This window comes from Corylus avellana, chromosome ca2, assembly GCF_901000735.1.
Source record: "Corylus avellana chromosome ca2, CavTom2PMs-1.0".
Taxonomy (NCBI): Eukaryota; Viridiplantae; Streptophyta; class Magnoliopsida; order Fagales; family Betulaceae; genus Corylus; species Corylus avellana.
Window position 1 is genome coordinate 28,970,610 of NC_081542.1, and position 20,546 is coordinate 28,991,155.

The following is a 20,546-nucleotide window of genomic DNA, read 5'->3' on the forward strand; positions in this document are numbered from 1 at the left end:
ACACATTATTGACGTGTTTATTTAGCCACGTCAAAAATTATTGACGTGGCAAACATGAGTTACTGTTTGCCACGTCAATAAAGTCCCTGATTTTTGTAGTGCCATATTGCAAAGCTAGATCCTTGCTGCATCAAGTCATCGACCACTCTTGCAGCCTCAGTTGTTTTGGCTAGGCTCAACTCCAAGGCAATCCTAGAAAGAACCTTAAGATATGCACTCGAACTCCGAGGATCCGACTCTGAAGTTGCAGTGCAAACGTCGGGAGAGGTGGTGCCGCCGCAAGTTTTGGTTATTAGGGCCTTGCTCGTCTCATCAGCGGCCGTCCCACATTGAAAAATTGCTACAAGATCACAAGGAGAGGGAGAGAAACACCAAGTTGTTTAATTCCCATTTTCCCTGCACAATGGAAGAGCTTCTTGCAAGTTTCCTAATTTGTCCATCTTTTTATACTGTCAATGTGAACTAATTGTGGTTGCTTGCTTTGACCATATTTGTGGTCTGTATTTTTTTTTTTTTTCTTTGCCTAATTATGGCGGGCAAGAAGTACAGCAGTTTAAGGAAATCCCTTTATCTTTAATTAGCTAATATCCACACCTACCTTCATGCTATTTTTCATTCTTTCGGTATATTCAACGGACAAGGCGTACTCAATCTACCTTTAAATTAATCTTAATTAAAAAATAAAATAAAAAATTCAATGGTAGATTAAGCATGTCTTATCAACTAAATATGCTAAAAATATACTGAAAGAACGCAAAATAACATTTCTCTTCTTCACACTGTAGATCTTAATTGGCCTACATAAAAAAACCAAAGAAAAGGAGAAAACTTGAAAGATGAGCAAAGCAGTATTGTTGCACCTCAATAACCCATCGTTTAACATGATGCTCCCTTGACTCAAACCCTTGACTCTGATACTATTTGTTGGATTAAGCCTTTGACCTTCTAACTTGAATAGTACTAATTGTTATCCAGTGAGAGAAGCCAAAACTTTTTATGGCTTTCAAAAGCGCACATCGCAAAACATGTTCTAAAGTCGTCCATGTGAGTAGAATAACATTATTGCACCTCAACACAACGTATCAAATAGTGTGTGGAGTAAGGTGTAATTTATGTCCATGTTTGGTTACCATGCTTGAACATATATACTTCTTGCATGTATTCATATTTTTAATCGAATGTAAATTATATATATTTTGCTCAAAGAAAGGGAGGAATACTTGTATCATGTAGGAGTTTAATAACATATTTGACATTAGCAGTTATATAAACAAAAAATAAAATAATAAAATAAATGAAGTATTATTAGCGACGACTTTATGTTGTTGTTGATAACTTATTATCAGCGACCACATTTCATTTTGAGTTCTTAAGCTATTACCAATGACCCTAAACATTATAAGCAATGACTTTTGTATTTGCAAGGACTTATCAACAACAAGAAGTCGTTACTAAAAGTCATTAGTGATGACTTTCGGACTTTTAATAACGAGTCATACTAAAGACCTATTTTTTAAAAAATAAAAATCAAGAAAAAGGAGAACAAAAAACAAAAAGTTAAAGAAATGGCACAACTTCCATAATAGTAATACTTTGATATTTTAGAAATATTTATTCACGGAAAAGATAATTACAGTGATCAGAAAAGGAGATGTAAAATGGTCTTTACATCAGTGGAAAACTTGGATAGAAATGTATTTTTTTCAGTCAACTCTGGTATGTTAAAGGTGCTACAATGAACAGCTTCCTGATTAAGAACATCCACACTTTGATATGCCTTATCATACTTCCCCTGGTCAAAAGATGGGATACCCTCCTCTTTAATTTTGGAGATGCTCATGTTATAACCATGGAAACAGGCTGAGCGCTCTGCCCATGTCGCATAGCCAGATGCATGTTGCAGCAAGTCATAGGCCACTCCTGCGGTCTCTGTTGTTTTGGCTACGCTCAACTCCAAGGCAATCCTAGAAAGGCCCTTAAGATCTGCACTCAAACTCCGAGGATCCGACTCCAAAGTTGCGGTGCAAACATCGGGAGAGGCGGTGCCACCACAAGTTTTGGTTATTAGGGCCTTGCCCGTCTCATCGGCAGCCGTCCCACATTGAAAAATTGCTACGAAGATCGCAAGGAGAGGGAGAGAAACACCAAGTTGTTTAATGCCCATTTTTCCTGCACAATGGAAGAGCTTATTGCAAGTTGCTTTTTATACTATCAATGTGAACTAATTGTGGTTGCTTGCTTTGACCATATTTGTGGTCAGTTTTTTTTTGGCCTAATTATAGTGGGCAAGAAATACAGCAGTTTAAGGAAAACCTAATCTTTTTTCTTTAATTAGCTTATATCCACACCTGCCTTCATGCTATTTTTCTTTTATCTTTTTTCAGTATATTCAACCGACAAGGCATACTCAATCTACCTTTAGATTAATCTTAATTAAAATTAAAAATGAAAAATTCAATGGTAGATTGAACATGCCTTATCAACTAAATATGCTAGAAAAATACTGAAAAAACGCAAAATAGCATTTCTCTTCTTCACACTATAGATCTTAATAGACCCACCAAAACAAAACCACAAATATATATATATATAAGAAAAAAAAAACCCAAAAAAATAAGAAAACTTGAAAGATGATGTGTATATATACATATATGAACCAGAGCCAGAGGGTGGGGAAATAAAGCTGAAACCCCTCTTCAGACTTCAACAATGGCAATACTTTTCCCAGTACTTTTCTAAGCTCACCCTTCTCACCATCCTCTCCATTTTCTTCACAGTACTTTCCCCAGTCTCACAGATAAATGAAAAGAAACAAAACCCACTTAAAAGCCAAAGAAACCAATTTTCTCATTGTCTTCGATTCTTGATGTTCTTTCTTACAGCTAAATCTCCACAATACTACCACTAGGAATCACAAAAATTAAGCAGCAAAAAGTACAAAATCAAGACACACAACCCAACCCTTTGTGGGTGTGAACATTGGCACCAATTAATGTCTACAATCTACAAATCGATTGTCCGAGTGAGTCTTACCTGAAATCTAAATGTAAAAAGTAAACTAGTGTGGGGGCCGTTGTTTAGTCAGTTCAAAATTTTCTTTCTAAAGTAAAATTTTTTTGACAAATAGTAGAGACCACGACCCCTACTGTTTCGATGTCCTCTTGTTGTGATTTGATGGCGTTGGGATGGTTCGGCCACCTCTCCGTTTAGCTAAAGGGATAGCTTGACCACCTTTTGTTTTATACTTTTTTTATTTTAATAGAAAATTTGGTTTTTTATTATTTTTTAATATTTGTAAGCTTTTATTGTGATGCGTGTCAAAATATGATCAATGCTTGTGTGGCACATTATCGAATTTTGTCAATGCTCTGGGAAGCCATCTACTTATAAGAGCTTACAACCCGGAAAGGCCAACACATGTTTAACTTGAGACGAAGGGAGTAATATTACATTCATTCTGCTTGATTTGTATATGGTTTTGAATGTAAGATTTTTTTTTTTTTTTTTTTTTTTTTGGAAACTATTTACAAGAAGACGATTTATACCTTTCAAAAAAAAAAAAAATGAAGACGATTCATAGCCTTAAAAAAAACAAGCATGCATGTTCATATCCTTTTGGTGCCTTAGATAGCAATATAACTTTACGCTGGCTGACATTTCGTTTTAAGTTCTGAAGCTATTACCAATGACCTAAGCATTGCCAGCAACGACGTTTGTCATTGCTAATAAGGTCAAAGTATTTACGATGACTTATGAGCAACAAAAGTCATTAACGACGATTATTGGACTTTTATCGACGAGTCATGCTAAATGCCTACACTACAAAAAATAAGGACTTTATTGACGTGGCAAACAGTAATTCATGTTTGCCACATCAATAATTTTTTACGTGTCTAAATGCCACGTCAAAACTTTTTGATGTGGCATTATGACACGTCAAAAATTTTTGACGTGTCATAATGGCATGTCATGTTATTTTTAACACGTCAAAAATTTTTGACGTGCCTTTATTCTACACGTCAATAATTATAATTAGGTAGTAAATTAATTATACAATATGTATTAAAAAAATTAGGTAGTAAATTAATTTTAATTGGTATGAAAAATTAATTTTATCATATTAGTATAAATTAATTGGTATATACATATTGTATACCAATTAATATTATCATGCATATGAATCAAACATTTCATTAATATTAATTTGAAATGAAATGAAATAAAATGATAGCCATATTAATATGATATGATATTATCATGCATAAATCATTCTAATAATATCATCATGCATAAATCATTCTAGTAATATTAATATGATAGGCATATTAATTTTTAAAAAATAGGACATACAGAATACATTTATTTTATAAGACTTGCAAACCCCACATGAACCCAGTCAACACAAAATATGTGTTCGGTGAGTGAATTATTGAGCGCTCACGAAAAAAAGGATTTTATTATCTGTATATCTAAAATATTAATTTATTTATTCTCTAATTAGTTTTAAGTATAGTGTATGTATAATGTGTTATATAAGAGAAAAAAAAAATAATATAAGAGAAAAAAAATGATATAAATTAAAATTTAAAAATTAAAAATTTATTTTGCAATTCTTGACGTGTCACATGTGGACACGTCAAGAAAATTCATTCATGTGGCACGTCAAGAACTTCTTGACGTGTCCTGTGTTGACACGTCAAGAAGTACACCTCAGGAAGGCGTGAATCCAGCTATTGCTGGGTTCTCCTTCTTTTTCTTTTTTTCATCTTTCTTTTTCCCTCCCTCTCTTTCTTTCTCCCCCGCGCGCACCACAGCCCTCCCCTCCGCCACTTTTTTTTCACCGCCGGCTGTATCTAGCTCCGTCTCCTTCACAATCACACGCATTCTCTCACACGCGTTCTCTCTCTCACTAGCTTGCTCACTACTGGCCGGCCGTTCTCTCTCTCACCCTCTCTCTCTCAGTGGTTCTCTCTCTCACCAACTGTCACCGCAGCTCCTCCCTCCGGCCATCACGAGCCCTCCCTCTAGCGATTCTCCATCCTCTCATGCCTTCTCCGGCCTCTCCAGATTAGGTATATATATATTAATTGATTTATTTATTTATATATTATATAAATCAATAAATTATATAAATAAATAATTTACAGTGTATATTATTATATATTATTGATGTAATTATATTAGCACATTAATTTTACATGTTAGCTAATTAATTTATTTGTTTGAGATATATGTTTCGTATGGTGGGAATATCGTTTAATGTATTTGCATATATGCATGCATGCAAAGTTATGTACGTAAATTTTTTGAAAGTAGGTTTTTTTGTGCAGGTTTTTGCATTTAGATTTAGACCTAAATTTTGTGTAGGTTTACAAATGCACGTTATCAGAACAAAAAAAAAAAAACCAAAAATTTGCTTAAACCAAAAAAAAAATAATAATAATAATAATAACAAATGCATTGGATATGGTCATTAATTTTTGTTTAGATTTTGAAATTTAGAATAAGTATGTAAATGTTAAAAAGAAAAACAAAGGAAAAAAAAAATAAAAAATAACATAGCTAATGGATTTATTTTATCTACGGTCCCCATATATAACAATGCATAAATGTTATAATAAACGAAAAAAAAAAAAAAAAAAAAAAAAACAAATAACTTAGCTAGCTAGATCTATTTTATCTAGGGTTCCCATATATAAAAAATTCATTTAGGTCTTACAAATTTAGATTATGTAAATGTCATAAAAAACGAAGAAAAAAAAATTACAACATATAACCTAGCTAGCTAGCTAGATCTATTTTATCTAGGGTCCCCATGTATAACAAATGCATTTAAATTTGGACCTTAATTTTGTTTAGGTTTTGCAAATTTAGATTATGTAGATGTTATAATTAAAACTAAATATATGTATTTATTTGTTAAAGATAAACAAAAAATTGAAACAATGTAATTAAAGAAATACACTAAAAAAAAATAACAACTAACTAACTAACCTAAGGTTCCAGTAACTAAAGCTATGGACAAGAGTTGGATGACAAAGTCTAGAGGTACGAGGAAATACAGAGACGAGTGTAGATTATTCGTGGACTTCGCAGTTATGAACTGTACAATCCCTGATGGAAAAATTCACTGCCCCTGTAAGGCATGTCGTAATAAGCAGCGTCACCCGCCGGGTTTCGTATTTGACCACTTGACAGGGGGTAAAGGAATAATGACTGCATACAGAAACTGGTACTATCACGGTGAGAAGCATGTACGATCTCCTGCTGCAGTCTCTAATTTGACTACCATGATCACAGATGCGGGTATAAGCACAGAACAAGGTGAAAACATGCACGCAATATTGCGTGATCTATTCGGCATGCACGGTGTCATGGAAGACAATTGTGAGCCTGAAGTGGTGGTGCAGGGGAATAAAGAAACTGTGAATGAAGAAGCTGCTGAAGATGACGTATTAAAGTACTACAACCTGCTTAAGAAGACAGAAAAGCCACTTCATGATAGGACCAAACATAGCAAGCTTAGTGCTACTGTACATCTGTACAACTTGAAGTGCGTTAGCGGACTTAGTAACGTAATATTCTCATCTTTCCTTGAGTTCATCAATCAGTTGCTGCATGCGAGTGATTAAGCTTTGCCAATTAATACATATGAGGCGAAAAAGTTTCTAAGGAACATGGGACTCAGGTATGAGAAAATTTCGGCATGTCGTAATGATTGTATGTTATTCTGAAAGAACAATAAGGATTTAAATTCATGTACTGTTTGTGGAGTATCTAAGTGGAAGAATGAAATTCATTTGGATGAGGATGGTCAACCCATATCATCAACTAAGAAACGCCCGGTCAAGGTGTTGCGGTGGTTTCCACTCATACCACGACTACAAAAGTTGTTTATGTCAGAGCATACTGCCCCCTATATGAGGTGGCATGCAGAAGGACAAACTAAGGGCAATGTATTGAGGCATCCGGCCGATGGTGAAGCATGGAGGGCATTCGACAATTTACATCCAGACTTCTCAGTGGACAGCAGGAACATGAGCACATCCCACAGCACTTGGCCTATAATGCTTATACCGTACAACTTGCATCCTTGGACGTGCATGAAACAAACGTCATTTATACTATCCCTAATTATCCCGGGCCCAAAGTCACCTAGAATGGATATAAATGTCTACCTTCAACCCTTAATTGAGGAGTTACAGGAACTATGGACTGTAGATGTACGCACATTTGACGTCTCCAAGAAAAAAAACTTTGTGTTGCGAGCGCAGTTGATGTGGACAATTAATGACTTCCCAGCATACGCAGATTTGTCCTGGTGGCTTAACAGGGGTGAGAAGGCATGTCCCTACTATATGCACTCGACAAGGTCCAGAAGTTTAAAACATGACAAGAAATCTTGTTATATGCAGCACAGGCAATACTTGCCCATGGATCATCCGTGGAGGAGGAACAAAAGAACATTTGACGGCAAGCAAGAACTAGAATGTGCCCCCGATGTGCCAAGTGGAGATGAAATCCTTAGACAATTAGAAGAGATGGCATTTGGGGATGAGAATGCTGATAAGGCAAAGACAGATAATAAGAAAAAAGACAAGAAACGGAAGAAGAGTGGGCCTACAGAAAGAGGAGGAGAGACTGCTAATGTATTGTGAAAGAAGAAAAGTATTTTCTTTAGGTTGCCGTATTGGAAAAATAATTTATTGCAACACAACCTTGATGTCATGCACATTGAGAAAAATGTGATGGACAACATACTTGGCACAATACTGGACATTCCAGGGAAAACGAAGGACAACTTCCAAGCCCGCACAGACTTGCAAGAAATGGGGTTGAGACATACACTTCATCCATACACGGGCGAAAATGGTCAAACATATATGCCCCTAGCTTGCCACACGATGTCTAAGGACGAGAAAACACATTTTTTGAAAGTGTTTCGAAATGTAACGGTGCCAAACGGATATACCTCGAACATTTCCCGATATGTACGACTTAATAATCGTACAATATCTAGTTTGAAGAGCTATACAGTCTTGTCATTATGCAACAACTTCTCCCTATTGCATTGCGTGGATCACTGTTAACGTGGTTAGACCACTTGTTGGGGTGTCTGCATTCGTCAAGGGCCTATGTTCAACGTCAGTGACACAAGGGGATATGGACCGACTAAAGAGTGACATTTGTATCACTTTGTGCCAGATGGAACAGGTCTTCCCCCCAAGATTTTTTACCGTAATGGTTCACTTGGTTATGCATCTTGTCCGTGAATGCCAACTCGATAGACCGGTACAATATAGGTGGATGTATCCAGCAAAGAGGTAAAATAACTTTATCATTATTCATCAATTTATTTTTCCTCCATTATAAAACCGTCACTAACTGTAACGAATGAATTATGTTTATATGTAGGAGCCTTGGAGGGTTTAAATCTAATGTGCGCAATAAAGCGGTTCCTAAGGGCTGCATTGTGGAGGGCTATATAGCAACTGAGTTGGTGGCGTTCTGCTCAAGGTATTTAGATAACGCACCAACATTTCACAATAGAGCTCAAAGAAACCCGGATGTTCAAAGGGGGCGGGAATACGAGTCATCCTCGACTGTGTCACATTGACACAAATTCACCGATACATTATGTTTAACTCGGACGAGTTCCTTCAATTACAGACGTAAGTCGTGTTAGTAGTCTATGTAAGTTAAATATCACCTTGCACCCTTAGTTGTGAATTATAATAGAACTAATTTCGTATTGTAGGGTGCACATGGATACACTGAGGCGATCATGCGATAGGGGGCGAACGACAAAGGATCAGTTGGAAACCCTACATAATGAGTTGTTCTGCAATTAGTACCGTGATTACGTAAGACTACTGTGATGTTTAACTATTACAGTCCGATTATATTTACTTATGGTTCATAACAACTAACAAAACTAACTTCTTTATGGTCAATTGTACGTAATATACTCGCAAGTCGATCGATTGGACGATCGACGCAGGAAGGAAATAGGTGACAAACTCATAATGCATTGTACAAGGCTGAAGGTGATAGCTACGAGATATAACAGATATGTGATTAACGGGAAGCTATTTCGCACTCTTGCATTCGACGCCGGAAAGAGGAAGTAGAACAGCGGCGTGTGCATACCGACTGTTGATGGCGAAATGTACTATGGGAAGGTAACGGAAGTAATTGAGGTGGAATACTTCGACAGGACCAAGTACGTTCTGTTCAAGTGTTATTGGGCAGACAATACGAGGGACATGGGGTACAAGGTAGACGAGTATGGCATGATGCTTGTCAGCTTCAAAAACCTTGTCCACCGGGGTCAGCAAATTACTAATGAGCCGTATATGCTAACGTCACAAGTTGACCAAGTCTTTTACGTCGAAGATGAAAGGGACCCTGATTGGGCTTGTGTTGTAAAGACTAAGCCTAGAAACGTATACGACGTTAGTCAGGGTGAAGGTCCTAATGATGAATGTGCCAACTACCACGAGTGTGAGCCGCTCCTATTGACCAATAATAATGAAGTGGATCCGTAGGATGACATTGACTACGTCCGACCAGACTTAGATCTAATATAATGGTATGTGGTTCAAAAAAATAAAATTATATATGTAGTTCACATTAATTAACTTGTTTTCTGTTATTTCTTTCTACATTGATTGGTAATTGTGGTGCATATTTTATCTATTGTATACATAATTAATTGGGTGCGTGATATATTTCACAGGTTGATATGAGTACCAGGGGGAAGAGTAGACGATGGAGGTCCCCACAGGTAGACGACTAGAGGTATAGACCAGTACTTCCAGAGCATATGGAAGGGTCCCAGATGGGGTATCAGTCTTAGCCGTCTCCATACGACACGGAGCCAGAGTTTCATATGTCTAGTCTGCCACCTACGATATGTGAGTTAGGAATATGTTCACATGGCCATGTAGAGCAGTTATTCCCCCCAACGAGAACACATGTTTGAACTACAGTGAGCCATCGCAACCGGAGGACAGCGAGACACAGGGACCGACGAATGTGGATGATGGGATAGGTGCCACGCATGACTCGCAGCCCGATGACCCTGCTCTAGATGTGTTGGGCAGTCGCCAACTCCAGATAATAAGTAAGTATATATGCTTCAAATACCAATATTAAATACGTATATAAGTTATGTAGTTACTATTGAATTCCAATTAATTAATATCGGTAATTATTAATATGTTAGGCATCGGTTGAGACGGGCGCACCCATATCCAAGTGGTGACCGTTAAACCATCAAACAAGACGTGGGGTGTTCCTATTGGGCAAAAGGTCGTGTGCGAGTACAATAAAGCGTAGCAGCCCGTAGGATTTAACGAAATGAAATTTTGGAGGACGACCGACAACGTCATAAGAAGCGAAAATTATGTTAAATTGCGGGACGACTGGACCGAGATACCGCCCCGTACGAAGGAGGATATATAGGACGCATTGACGGTATGGTTAAACTATCTATTATATTTTAGCATGCGTATTTCATTATGTCAAACGCTGTTAATGCGTAAATTATACACCTTACTTTTTTAACTTGTGCAGGCGGACTTTTACATCCCGCCTGAGTACAATCTCGATGCGATTAAAAAAGAGCGTTCCGAGACATGGGCGTGAAGCTGAAGAGTTAGAGACACTCAATGAAAGACACGATTAAAATTTAGCCGGGCGATACTCCTAACATTGTGAAGGCGAGAATCGGTCAAGATGCCATTTCAAAATACAACACCTACGACTTGGATATGTTGTTGGATAAATGGTGCGACCCAAAGAATCAGATACGTCACGAGTATAGTTTCATTAATTGTAATTGTGTAGTTTCATTAATTGTAATTGTGTTAGGGCTGACATATTAAGAATGGTATTTGTGTAGGAGTATGCTGCCTACATGAAGGCATTGCAAGCAAAAAACAACACACATCACTGCATCGGGTCGATAAGCTTTGCTAGGGCGACACATGAAAGGTATTTGTCTTATTTACCGCATATATATATATAGATATATATACGTATCTAGCCGTATGTTTATGTTTTTTTTTTTATTTGTTTGATGATTTTTTTTTTTATGCAGACCTTATCTTTGGGCACTACTCCTACTCGAGCGCAAGCTTATATCTCGACACACACGAAGAAGGATGGTGACTATCCAAATGATGTGATCAGGGAGAGATGTGTAAGTACTTACTGATATCTATTTTGATAAATTATTTATAATTAACCTTCTTTATATGAGATACTAACTTGTTATTTAACGTACAGGAGAGGATAAAGGAATTGATACCCACTAACCTAGCATTGACGTTGAATGTGACTGAAGGGACGGTATAGTGGACACTGAATAACACGTATGCTCAGGCGCACGGAAATAAGTCTGAGTATGCTGGCAGGGTCCGACAGGTGGGTCCGAATGTTCTACAAGTGTGGGGCAGCATACATTCGTACTATACACCATCCTAGGCACGGTTGCAGAACCCTGGGAAGTCCTCGTTCTCACAAATGACGGATAGGATTAAAGAACTTGAAGAGGAGCAGACACAACAAAGACGTGCGATGGATGAGATGGCCAAACAGATTGAAGAACAAAAAGCTCAGATAACAGAGAAAGATGCCATCTTTGAGGCCCGTTTCCGCCAGCTTGAGGCCATGCTCGCGTCAACCTCTAGATCCACATCCACAGAGGCAATGCTATATTTGTGTTGTTTTTGTTATTCTTCGGTTAACATGACTATAGCCCGCATCGATCACTTTAACTGTTAGAATTGTGTCTCCACAAAATTCTCAGTTAGCAACTCATTGTTCCCGTGGTTCATTTTAAAATTAACGTATATTTGAATCACTGTATATCTGTGTTTTGGATTTTTTTTTTTTTTTATTGATTATCATTAGTTCACAACTCATTTGCAGGTAATGCGGGCTAGGCGTTGGGGGATGACTATGTTGACTTGGACTGAGCACGTGATTTCTCATCGCTGTTTGTATATATATTTTGTTACTATTTGTTGATGTATATAGTTAGATCAAACTATATGTTTGTTGAGACTAGTTGAAACAGAAATAGTTTGATTGTATATTTTTTTTGTGTTGTGTTGGAACGTATTTTCGATGTATATATTTGTTTTGTTTTGTGTTGTGTTGGAACGTAGTATATGTGTTGGAATTTTGTTTAATTAATTTGTGTTGGAATTTCATATGTATTGGATGTATATGCAAATTGAATTGGGATTTTATATGTGTATTGGGTTGGATGTATTGGATATGTTTGATGTATTGGATTAATTGGATGTATTGCATATGTTTGATGTATTGGATATGTTTGAAATGGGGTTGGATATGTTTGATGCATTGGATTAATTGGATGTATTGGATATGTTTGAAATTTGGTTTTATATGTTTGATGTATTTGATTAATTGAATGTATTGGATATGTTTGATGTATTGGATTAATTGGATGTATTGGATATGTTTGATGTATTGGAGATGTTGGATATATTGGAAGTATTGGATTAATTGGATATTGGATGTAAATGTAGATATTGGCTTGAATTGAATGTATTGGATAATTTAAATGTAGATATTGGATTGGATTGATTTTTGTAGTGCTAGTTATATCTTTGTAAAATAAAAATCAAGAGAAAGGAGAACGAAAAACAAAAAGTTAAAGAAATGGCACAACCTCCATAATACTTTATTCATGGAAAAGATAATTGCAATGATCAGAAAAGGAGATGTAAAATGGTCTTTACATCAGTGGAAAACCTGGATAACAATGTATTTTTTTCAGTCAACTCTGGTATGTTGAAGGTGCTACAATGAGCAGCTTCTTGATTAAGAAGATCCACACTTTGATATGCCTTATCATACTTCCCCTGGTCAAAAGATGGGAGACCCTCCTCTTTAATTTTGTTGATGCTCATGTTATAACCATGGAAACAGGCTGAGCGCTCTGCCCATGTTGCATAGCCAGATGCATGGTTCAGCAAGTAATAGGCCACTCCTGCAGTCTCATTTGTTTTGGCTATGCTCAACTCCAAGGCAATCCTAGAAAGGCCCTTGAGATCCGCACTCGAACTCCGAGGATCCGACTCCAAAGTTGTGGTGCAAACGTCGGGAAAGGCGGTGCCACCACAAGTTTTGGTTATTAGGGCCTTCCCAGTCTCGTTGGCAGCCATCCCACATTGAAAAATTGCTACTGAGATCACAAGGAGAGGGAGAGAAAGAGAAACACCAAGTTGTTTGATGCCCATTTTTCCTGCACAATAGAAGAGCTTCTTCTTTTTTTGCTTTCTAATTTATGGAAGAGCTTATTGCTTGATCTTGTAAGTTTCTTTGCCCATCTTTTTATACTATCAATGTGAACTAATTGTGGCTGCTTAATTGCTTTGACCATATTTGTGGTCAGCTTCTTTGGCCTAAGTATATAGTGGGCAAGAAATTAATACAGCACTTATGACTTAAGGAAAGCCTAATTTTTTTCTTTAATTAGTTTATACCCACACTTGTTTCATGCTATTTTGCATTTTTTTTCAGTATATATTTAGCTGGTGAGGCATGCTTAATTTACCTTTAGATTAATCTTAATTAAAAATAAATAAATAAATGCTAAAAATATACTGAAATGATGCAGCAATTCTCTTCGTCAAATGTCCTACCCCTATCAACCCACAAAAATTCCAAGTGTTTCAACCGTCGGTGGCGCAAGTAACGGAAAAATTCGAAGATTTGAAGTCAATCAACAATATGGACAAAAATTAAAATTAAAATTAAAAAAAAAATAATAAAAAAAAAAAACAAAAAAAAAATATAACGTTATAAACCAAATTTTTATTTTATAATTACTTGATAATTTCAATTAATTTTTTGAATTATTTTAATAATGTTATATAATACATCCCATCTTTCCGCTATCCATTGAGATGACTAAACGTTATTTTTTTGAATTATTTTTTAATAACTACTAAACGTTAGTGGAAACTGATAAATTAATAAAGTGATATAATTGTGAGATAAAAATGTAGTTGAAATATACTTGTCAATCAAGATAATCCTCTTAAAATATTTTCCAACAACTTTGTTCATACTTATACACTTTTGTTTCCATCTGTATTTTTAAAAACAAAAACAAAAGCAAAAAACTAAAAAACAAAAAACTTTAACAAACAATTAAAATATAAAATATTTAAAACTACTTTTCATAAAAAAATAAAAAAATAAAAAAAAATAAATAAAAAAAACTATAAAATGCATTAAGAGACAAAACTAATATTTTTCAATGCACTACGAGACTACGAAGCCAGTCATGAGGCCTTAGAAGTTGTGCTGTCGGTATACGTTACCATCTACAATGTGTCTTGACTGACTTTTTGGGTAAATTCTCCAAGCAATAAAAAGAATGAAAGAAAAATTAAAAAATTAAATTAAATTAAATTAAAATAAAAATAAACACATGTTAGGAGTGACTTGATTCGGAGTTGAAGATGAGTGACGTGGGAAACCTACGACCGTCCTTCAGCTTTTCCCTCTAAAGTCAAGGAGAGATGGCGTATACAATATAATAAATTAATCTTTAAGTTCCATAAACACTTTAAATGGAAATTCCCATTTAAACATATTGATGATAGACTTTACTATTATGAATTCCTTAAGTAAATGATTCAAAATAAAAATTTAAATACCAAAATACATAGAGTAAGGTTCTATTAGTATAGAAAATATTTGCATCAAATTCTAATTTTTTATTTTAGTTTTTTTTTTTTTTTTTTTTTTAGAAAACATGGATATTTTTGAAAATTACAACAAAATGATAATTTAATATATTTAAGTATCACACATGTCAGTGCGTGGGATAAATTAATAACTAATAGTTCAAGAGGGCAAAGTATTTTTATCCCTATCACAAAAGTAAACAAAAAAAAAAAGTCACATGTGCCAAACGCGACCTCTTTCACATTTCTGAGGAGATTGCTCCTATTTTTTAATAAAAAGAAATATAATTAAATAAACTAATTTATGGTTTAACCTAATTTCTTGTGTTCATATTCTATTTAACACGTGTGAAATTTCCAGGTTGAAAAAATTGGAATGGTTTTTATTTGATTTAGGCCAGCTTTGACGAGAGACGCAAGATGTTGGAAAGTCAAAAAGAAATTTCTTTGTTGGAAAGTCATATGTGCTTCAAGATCGACCGCGTTAGGCGAAACTACACTCGAAATCCTTTGCATTATTAAATTAAAGGTCAAAAATCAAATGATGGTCACTCAAATTATCTCCCCTCATCATGGAAATAAAACTCTATAAAGACTTTGAGGTTAGCATCTTAGGTTTAGTCAAGCTCTCCTTGAAGGGGAGACCTCTTTTTGTTAGGAATTTTTATTCCAAATATAAGATCTAGAACAAATTGAGAGCAATCTAAACGTTAGTCAAAAGGGCTAAAAATTCAATTTTTTTTTTTTTTTTTTATATGAAGATTTCTCAATTTCAACATTTGTTTGTGTTGGTTTTTAAATTGTCAAATTTAGTGACAAAATACATTTAATACAAAAAACAGGGTGTTTTTTGATGTAGCAAACAGTAATACACTTTTTGTCACACCAATAATTATTAACATGGTTACAGTGACACATCAATAAAATTTTTATTGACGTGGCGCATTTCCACACGTTAATAATTATTGACGTGTAAAAATGGCACGTCCATAAATAGTGACGTGTCATTTTGACACGTCAATAATTATTAACGCATCATTATTTTACACATCAAAAATTAATTAATTAATAATATTAATTATTTGTACCTATATTAATTAAGTAACAAATTTTAATTAATTGGTTAACAAAATTAGATAACAATATTAATTGGTACCTATATTAAGTAACAAAATTTAATTGGTATATGTTGTCATATATTAAGAGATATATTCAAACCCATTAAAATTTTATAAAACTAGTTAATGCTCTTGTCTCTTATATGCAATGCTTTCACTATATATGGTTATTATATGTGCTTTGAATTCTTTAATTTATGGTTATTAATTAATATTAGGTAACAAAATATATATGGCTATTAATTAATAATAAAAATTATGCAATGCTTTCACTATATATGGTTATTATATATATGTGCTTTATATTCTTTAATTTATGGCTATTAATTAATAGTAGGTAACAAAATATATATGGTTATTAATTAAAGTGATATAGTATTAATACATATCACGTTTTCAATATTGTAGGAATATTAATACATATATGTATTATCTTAGTTAAGTATATAGTATTTTTTTTAAAATAAGTGCTCATATAATTTTTTTCTCTTATTATTTTCAAAATATTTTCTTGACGTGTCACAATAATTTCTTGACGTGTCACATTTTGACACATCAATAATTATTGACGTGCCATTATTTCACACATCACAAATTAATTAATTAATAATATTAATTATTTGTTTTAAAAAAATATTAAATAACAAAATTTAATTGGTACCTATATTAGATAACAAAATTTAATTGGTATATGTATATAATATATATGTATAATTGGTATATGGTTATTAATTAATATTAGGTAACAAAATATATATGGCTATTAATTAATAATAAAAATTATGCAATGCTTTCACTATATATGGTTATTATATATATGTGCTTTATATTCTTTAATTTATGGTTATTAATTAATAGTAGGTAACAAAATATATATGGTTATTAATTAATAATAAAATTTATGCAATGATTTTACTATATATAGTTATTATTATTATTATTATATATATATATGTGTGTGTGTGTGTGCGCGCGCGTTAATTTGTATTCTTTAATTTATTTGGAAATAATTAATATTAAGTAACAAAATATATATGGTTATTAATTAATAACAAAAACTATGCAATGCTTTCATTATATGATGACTTTCTTGACGTGTCACATGTGGCACGTCATGTCAAGAAATTCTTAACATGCCACATGTGACACGTCAAGAAACCTCATCGAGAAGGCGCGAGCCTAGCTGGACGCATTTTTCTTTTCTTTTTTTCTGTAATTTTCCCTCTTCTTTTTCTTTCTCCTCCCGCATGCGCCCACAGCCTTCCTTTCAAATAAGTTTGATGGGGTTTGTTTTGTCATGTTTTTTCTTTTCTTTTTCTTTTCCTCTTCTAGAAGAGATCTCTTCCTTATTTCTGATTGTCTTTCGGTTCTTATATATATATAATGTGAAGAAGAAAGAGAAATGGAGAGAGAAGGGAAGGGGTCTGAATATTTAGGTATTTTAAGGTATAAATGCTTGAATTTTAATTATTCTAAATCTATTGGTCTCGTATATAGAAGTTTTTTTTTTCTTTTTTTTGTTAAATTTGCTAACCAACTTTTAGATTTGTTCTTCAACATTATTTGGGGCTTTGAAGTATTTTAGGAATTTATACCGGATGTTTAGAGATCGGAGTACTTGTGTAGTGAATTCATGATGAGATTTTGGGAATTTTCATTCAATAGTTAGATATATATGGGTGTTCAACATTTGTAGGGATTTATATGGGTTTTAAGTTGCAACTGAATTTTTGATGATAAATTAAACATGAAATTTAATTGAAAAAAAAACTTCTGGAAATTTAAAAAAATAATAAAATAAATAAATAAATAAATTATGATTTTTTTTAAAAAAAAAATTATTAAATTTTTTTAATATTTTTTTAAACTTTAGTGACGTGCCACTTTTTGACACGTCAATAAATTATTGATATAGTGAAACTGCCACGTCAAAAAAAAAAAATTTTGATGTGCCAATTTCTAACATGTTAGTAATTTTTGACGTGTCAAAATTTGCACATCAAAAAATTGAAATTTTTGACACCCACCTTATTAACCTTTGACACACGTCAAAAAAGGTTTCTGACGTGTCAAGCATATTGACACGTCAGAAACTATTGGTCAACAAAAACCTATTTTTTTGTAGTGATTCATCTACAATCAATCTGTAGTGCATACATACGAGGTGTTGTGTCTAGAGAAGACTTAGAAAATATGGTTAAGCCTAACCAATCACAATAAAAGGCATATATGATGTGGTTAAATTTAATTAAATCAAGAAAATGCGCAAATCGAAATTCTTTAATTAGAGTTAAAATCGGATTTGATTAAATTTCGTATCCAGCACATGTCTCAGTATTTGGATCATAACTTTCGATTCAAAATCGGATTGAGGTGAAACTAGCGGCATTGGAAAGCTAACTCAAAATTATACAAATCTTTGTGAAATAAGATTAAATTCAGACGTTTACTATACCAAAATTATCCCGCGAGATAAGGGCAAAAATTTGGACGAATCGTATTCCAACTAGTACTAGATTTTCTTCATATTTCAACTAGTACTAGGTTTTCTTTTAGTCTATATATAGAGAGCTATTATACATGAAAATTTAAGGAATTTCACATAAGAATTTCATGTACTAAGAGAGCGTTTAGATATTGAGCGTTAAGGTTAGTCTCTCTTGGGAGTTAAAGGTTGTGCCTTCATCAACAGATCATAAACAACTGAAGTCTACCAGAGTTTTGGAAATGGCTACTGCGGTAGAAATTAAGTAGAGTTATGGAAATGGCTACTACAGTAAAAGTCAAGTGGGTCCCTTGTCTTATGCAGGGAAGTATCAACTGCAAAGGTTTTATAAGTATAAACTTCTTATAATCTTTATTCTTCTATAGTGGATTGATTTCCTAGGTTTGGCTATCCCTGAAAGGTTTTACTTTTAGCGAGATTTCTAAAAGGTTTCCTCTTCATCACCAAAATATCTATGTCTCTTTGATTTGAGAAGTGTTAGGGAGCCAAACAAATGAACTCATAAAAATTTTCAAACTGACTGGCAAACCGTGAGTGGCAAACATGAAAGAGAGAATTGAATTTTTTTTATTTAAAAACCCTTGCCACGTCAGTTTGAAAATTTTTCTGGGTTCATTTGTTTGGCTCCCTAACACTTCTCCTTTGATTTACTGTTTTATATATTTTGGTGAATGATTGATTGTGATTGTTTAATTTTTAATTCCGTGTATTATTTTCATACACCTATTCAACCCCCCTTCTAGGTGTCGTTTGGAGTCGTATGTAAATTTTCAGTTTGGTAAACATGCTCGTAAGTAGAAGTTCAATAATCTGGTTTGGGGAGCTCAAGAGATGCTCGACCAACCGAGGATGCTACATTAGGTTTCCATAGAAAAACTTGATACACTCAATAGATGACTTTATTGATGCAGATCATCTAAGCATTTTCTTAGATGAGGTCTCCCAATATGTTGTTTTATGAGTTTTCTTTTCAATAATAAGATTACACAATGGATGATTTTTCTTTTGTTTCCCTACAATCTTTGATTCTTCTTGATTTGTGGTAGAGTTGTGCATTGTGTTATTGTTAAATTTGTGAACCACAACATCGTGTGATGCATTACTCGACCACCCATGAATCACATGAGATGGTTCGAACACCTCGAATTACTTAGGCCCCCAACACCCGAGGGTGGATTTTATGTTTTATTGTTATTTTTTTTTTCTTTAAGTTAAACTAAGGATATTTTTGTCATTGCACATTAAAATTAAGCATGTGTGTGTCATGCGTGTGTTTTTCTATCTGATTTAATGTGCTCGCTAAAAGAAAGGTTTTTTTACCAATAATTTGTAATTGAAATGGATTGAATGTGACAGGTAGTAGTTCGTGTAAGCAACGTTTAAATGAGTGGAAGTTGAGGGGATTTAAGTGTAATTAACCCATTTTTTTTGTTATTGTTTTGTTTTGGTTTTAATTTTTTTTTTTTTTTTTTTATCTAAGGAGTACAATTGTATCTTCATACCATCGAATTTACACATTTATTTTTATTTTTATTTTTTGAAACTTCATAAAACCGCCCTAAACTTTCACTTGTTTTGACATTATTCTCAAAGTTTAAATAATTTCAATTAAGGATATCAAACTTTCAATTTACTTAATTACCCATTCTGTTAGAATTCCTGTTAAATATTGTCAAAATTCTCAAAATACCCCTATTTTTTATTATAAAAATTTTGTAAAAATTCAGGTGTTTATTTTTTATAAAAAAAAAAATAAATAAAACACACCCGTATTTTGGGCATTTTGAAAAATAAAAAAAATAAACATAAAATGTAACAGAATTGGTTAATTGAAAGAAATTAGTGTGGGGCAAAGTTAGAGAATCTTAAGCTCTTTCCACAACGACTTCCATGGATTGGATTTAGATTTGAGTCGAAGTTATTCAAAAAAAGTATGCAGAAGATGTGCCTTACGGCTTACGGAATTGCAAGGAGGTGGAGATGTGTTGTTTTTTCCGACCTATTGCATTAGAGGTCATCTTTCTCTATAATTTTCCATCATGATTAATGATATGATGTCAAATTGTATTCACAACCTCATTCAATATTTGTACCCTTTTGATGTAACAAATTCCGTTTGGCAAATTTTAAAAAATAAAATAAAATAAAAAATAAAAAAAGGACCACTCTCAGATTGGCCACAGTCTA

At 33.7% G+C, this 20,546-nt stretch overlaps 1 protein-coding gene across 1 annotated transcript; it reads right to left on the reverse strand.

Annotated features, from left to right (window-relative positions):
• Nucleotides 1-12,745: 12,745 nt before the first annotated feature.
• LOC132173083 (pectinesterase inhibitor-like) lies at nucleotides 12,746-13,321 on the reverse strand. The gene has a single exon (XM_059584658.1). The coding sequence runs from the start codon at nucleotides 13,275-13,277 to the stop codon at nucleotides 12,747-12,749; it is 531 nt and encodes a 176-aa protein (XP_059440641.1). The 5' UTR covers nucleotides 13,278-13,321; the 3' UTR covers nucleotide 12,746.
• Between the last annotated feature and the right edge of the window lie 7,225 nt (nucleotides 13,322-20,546).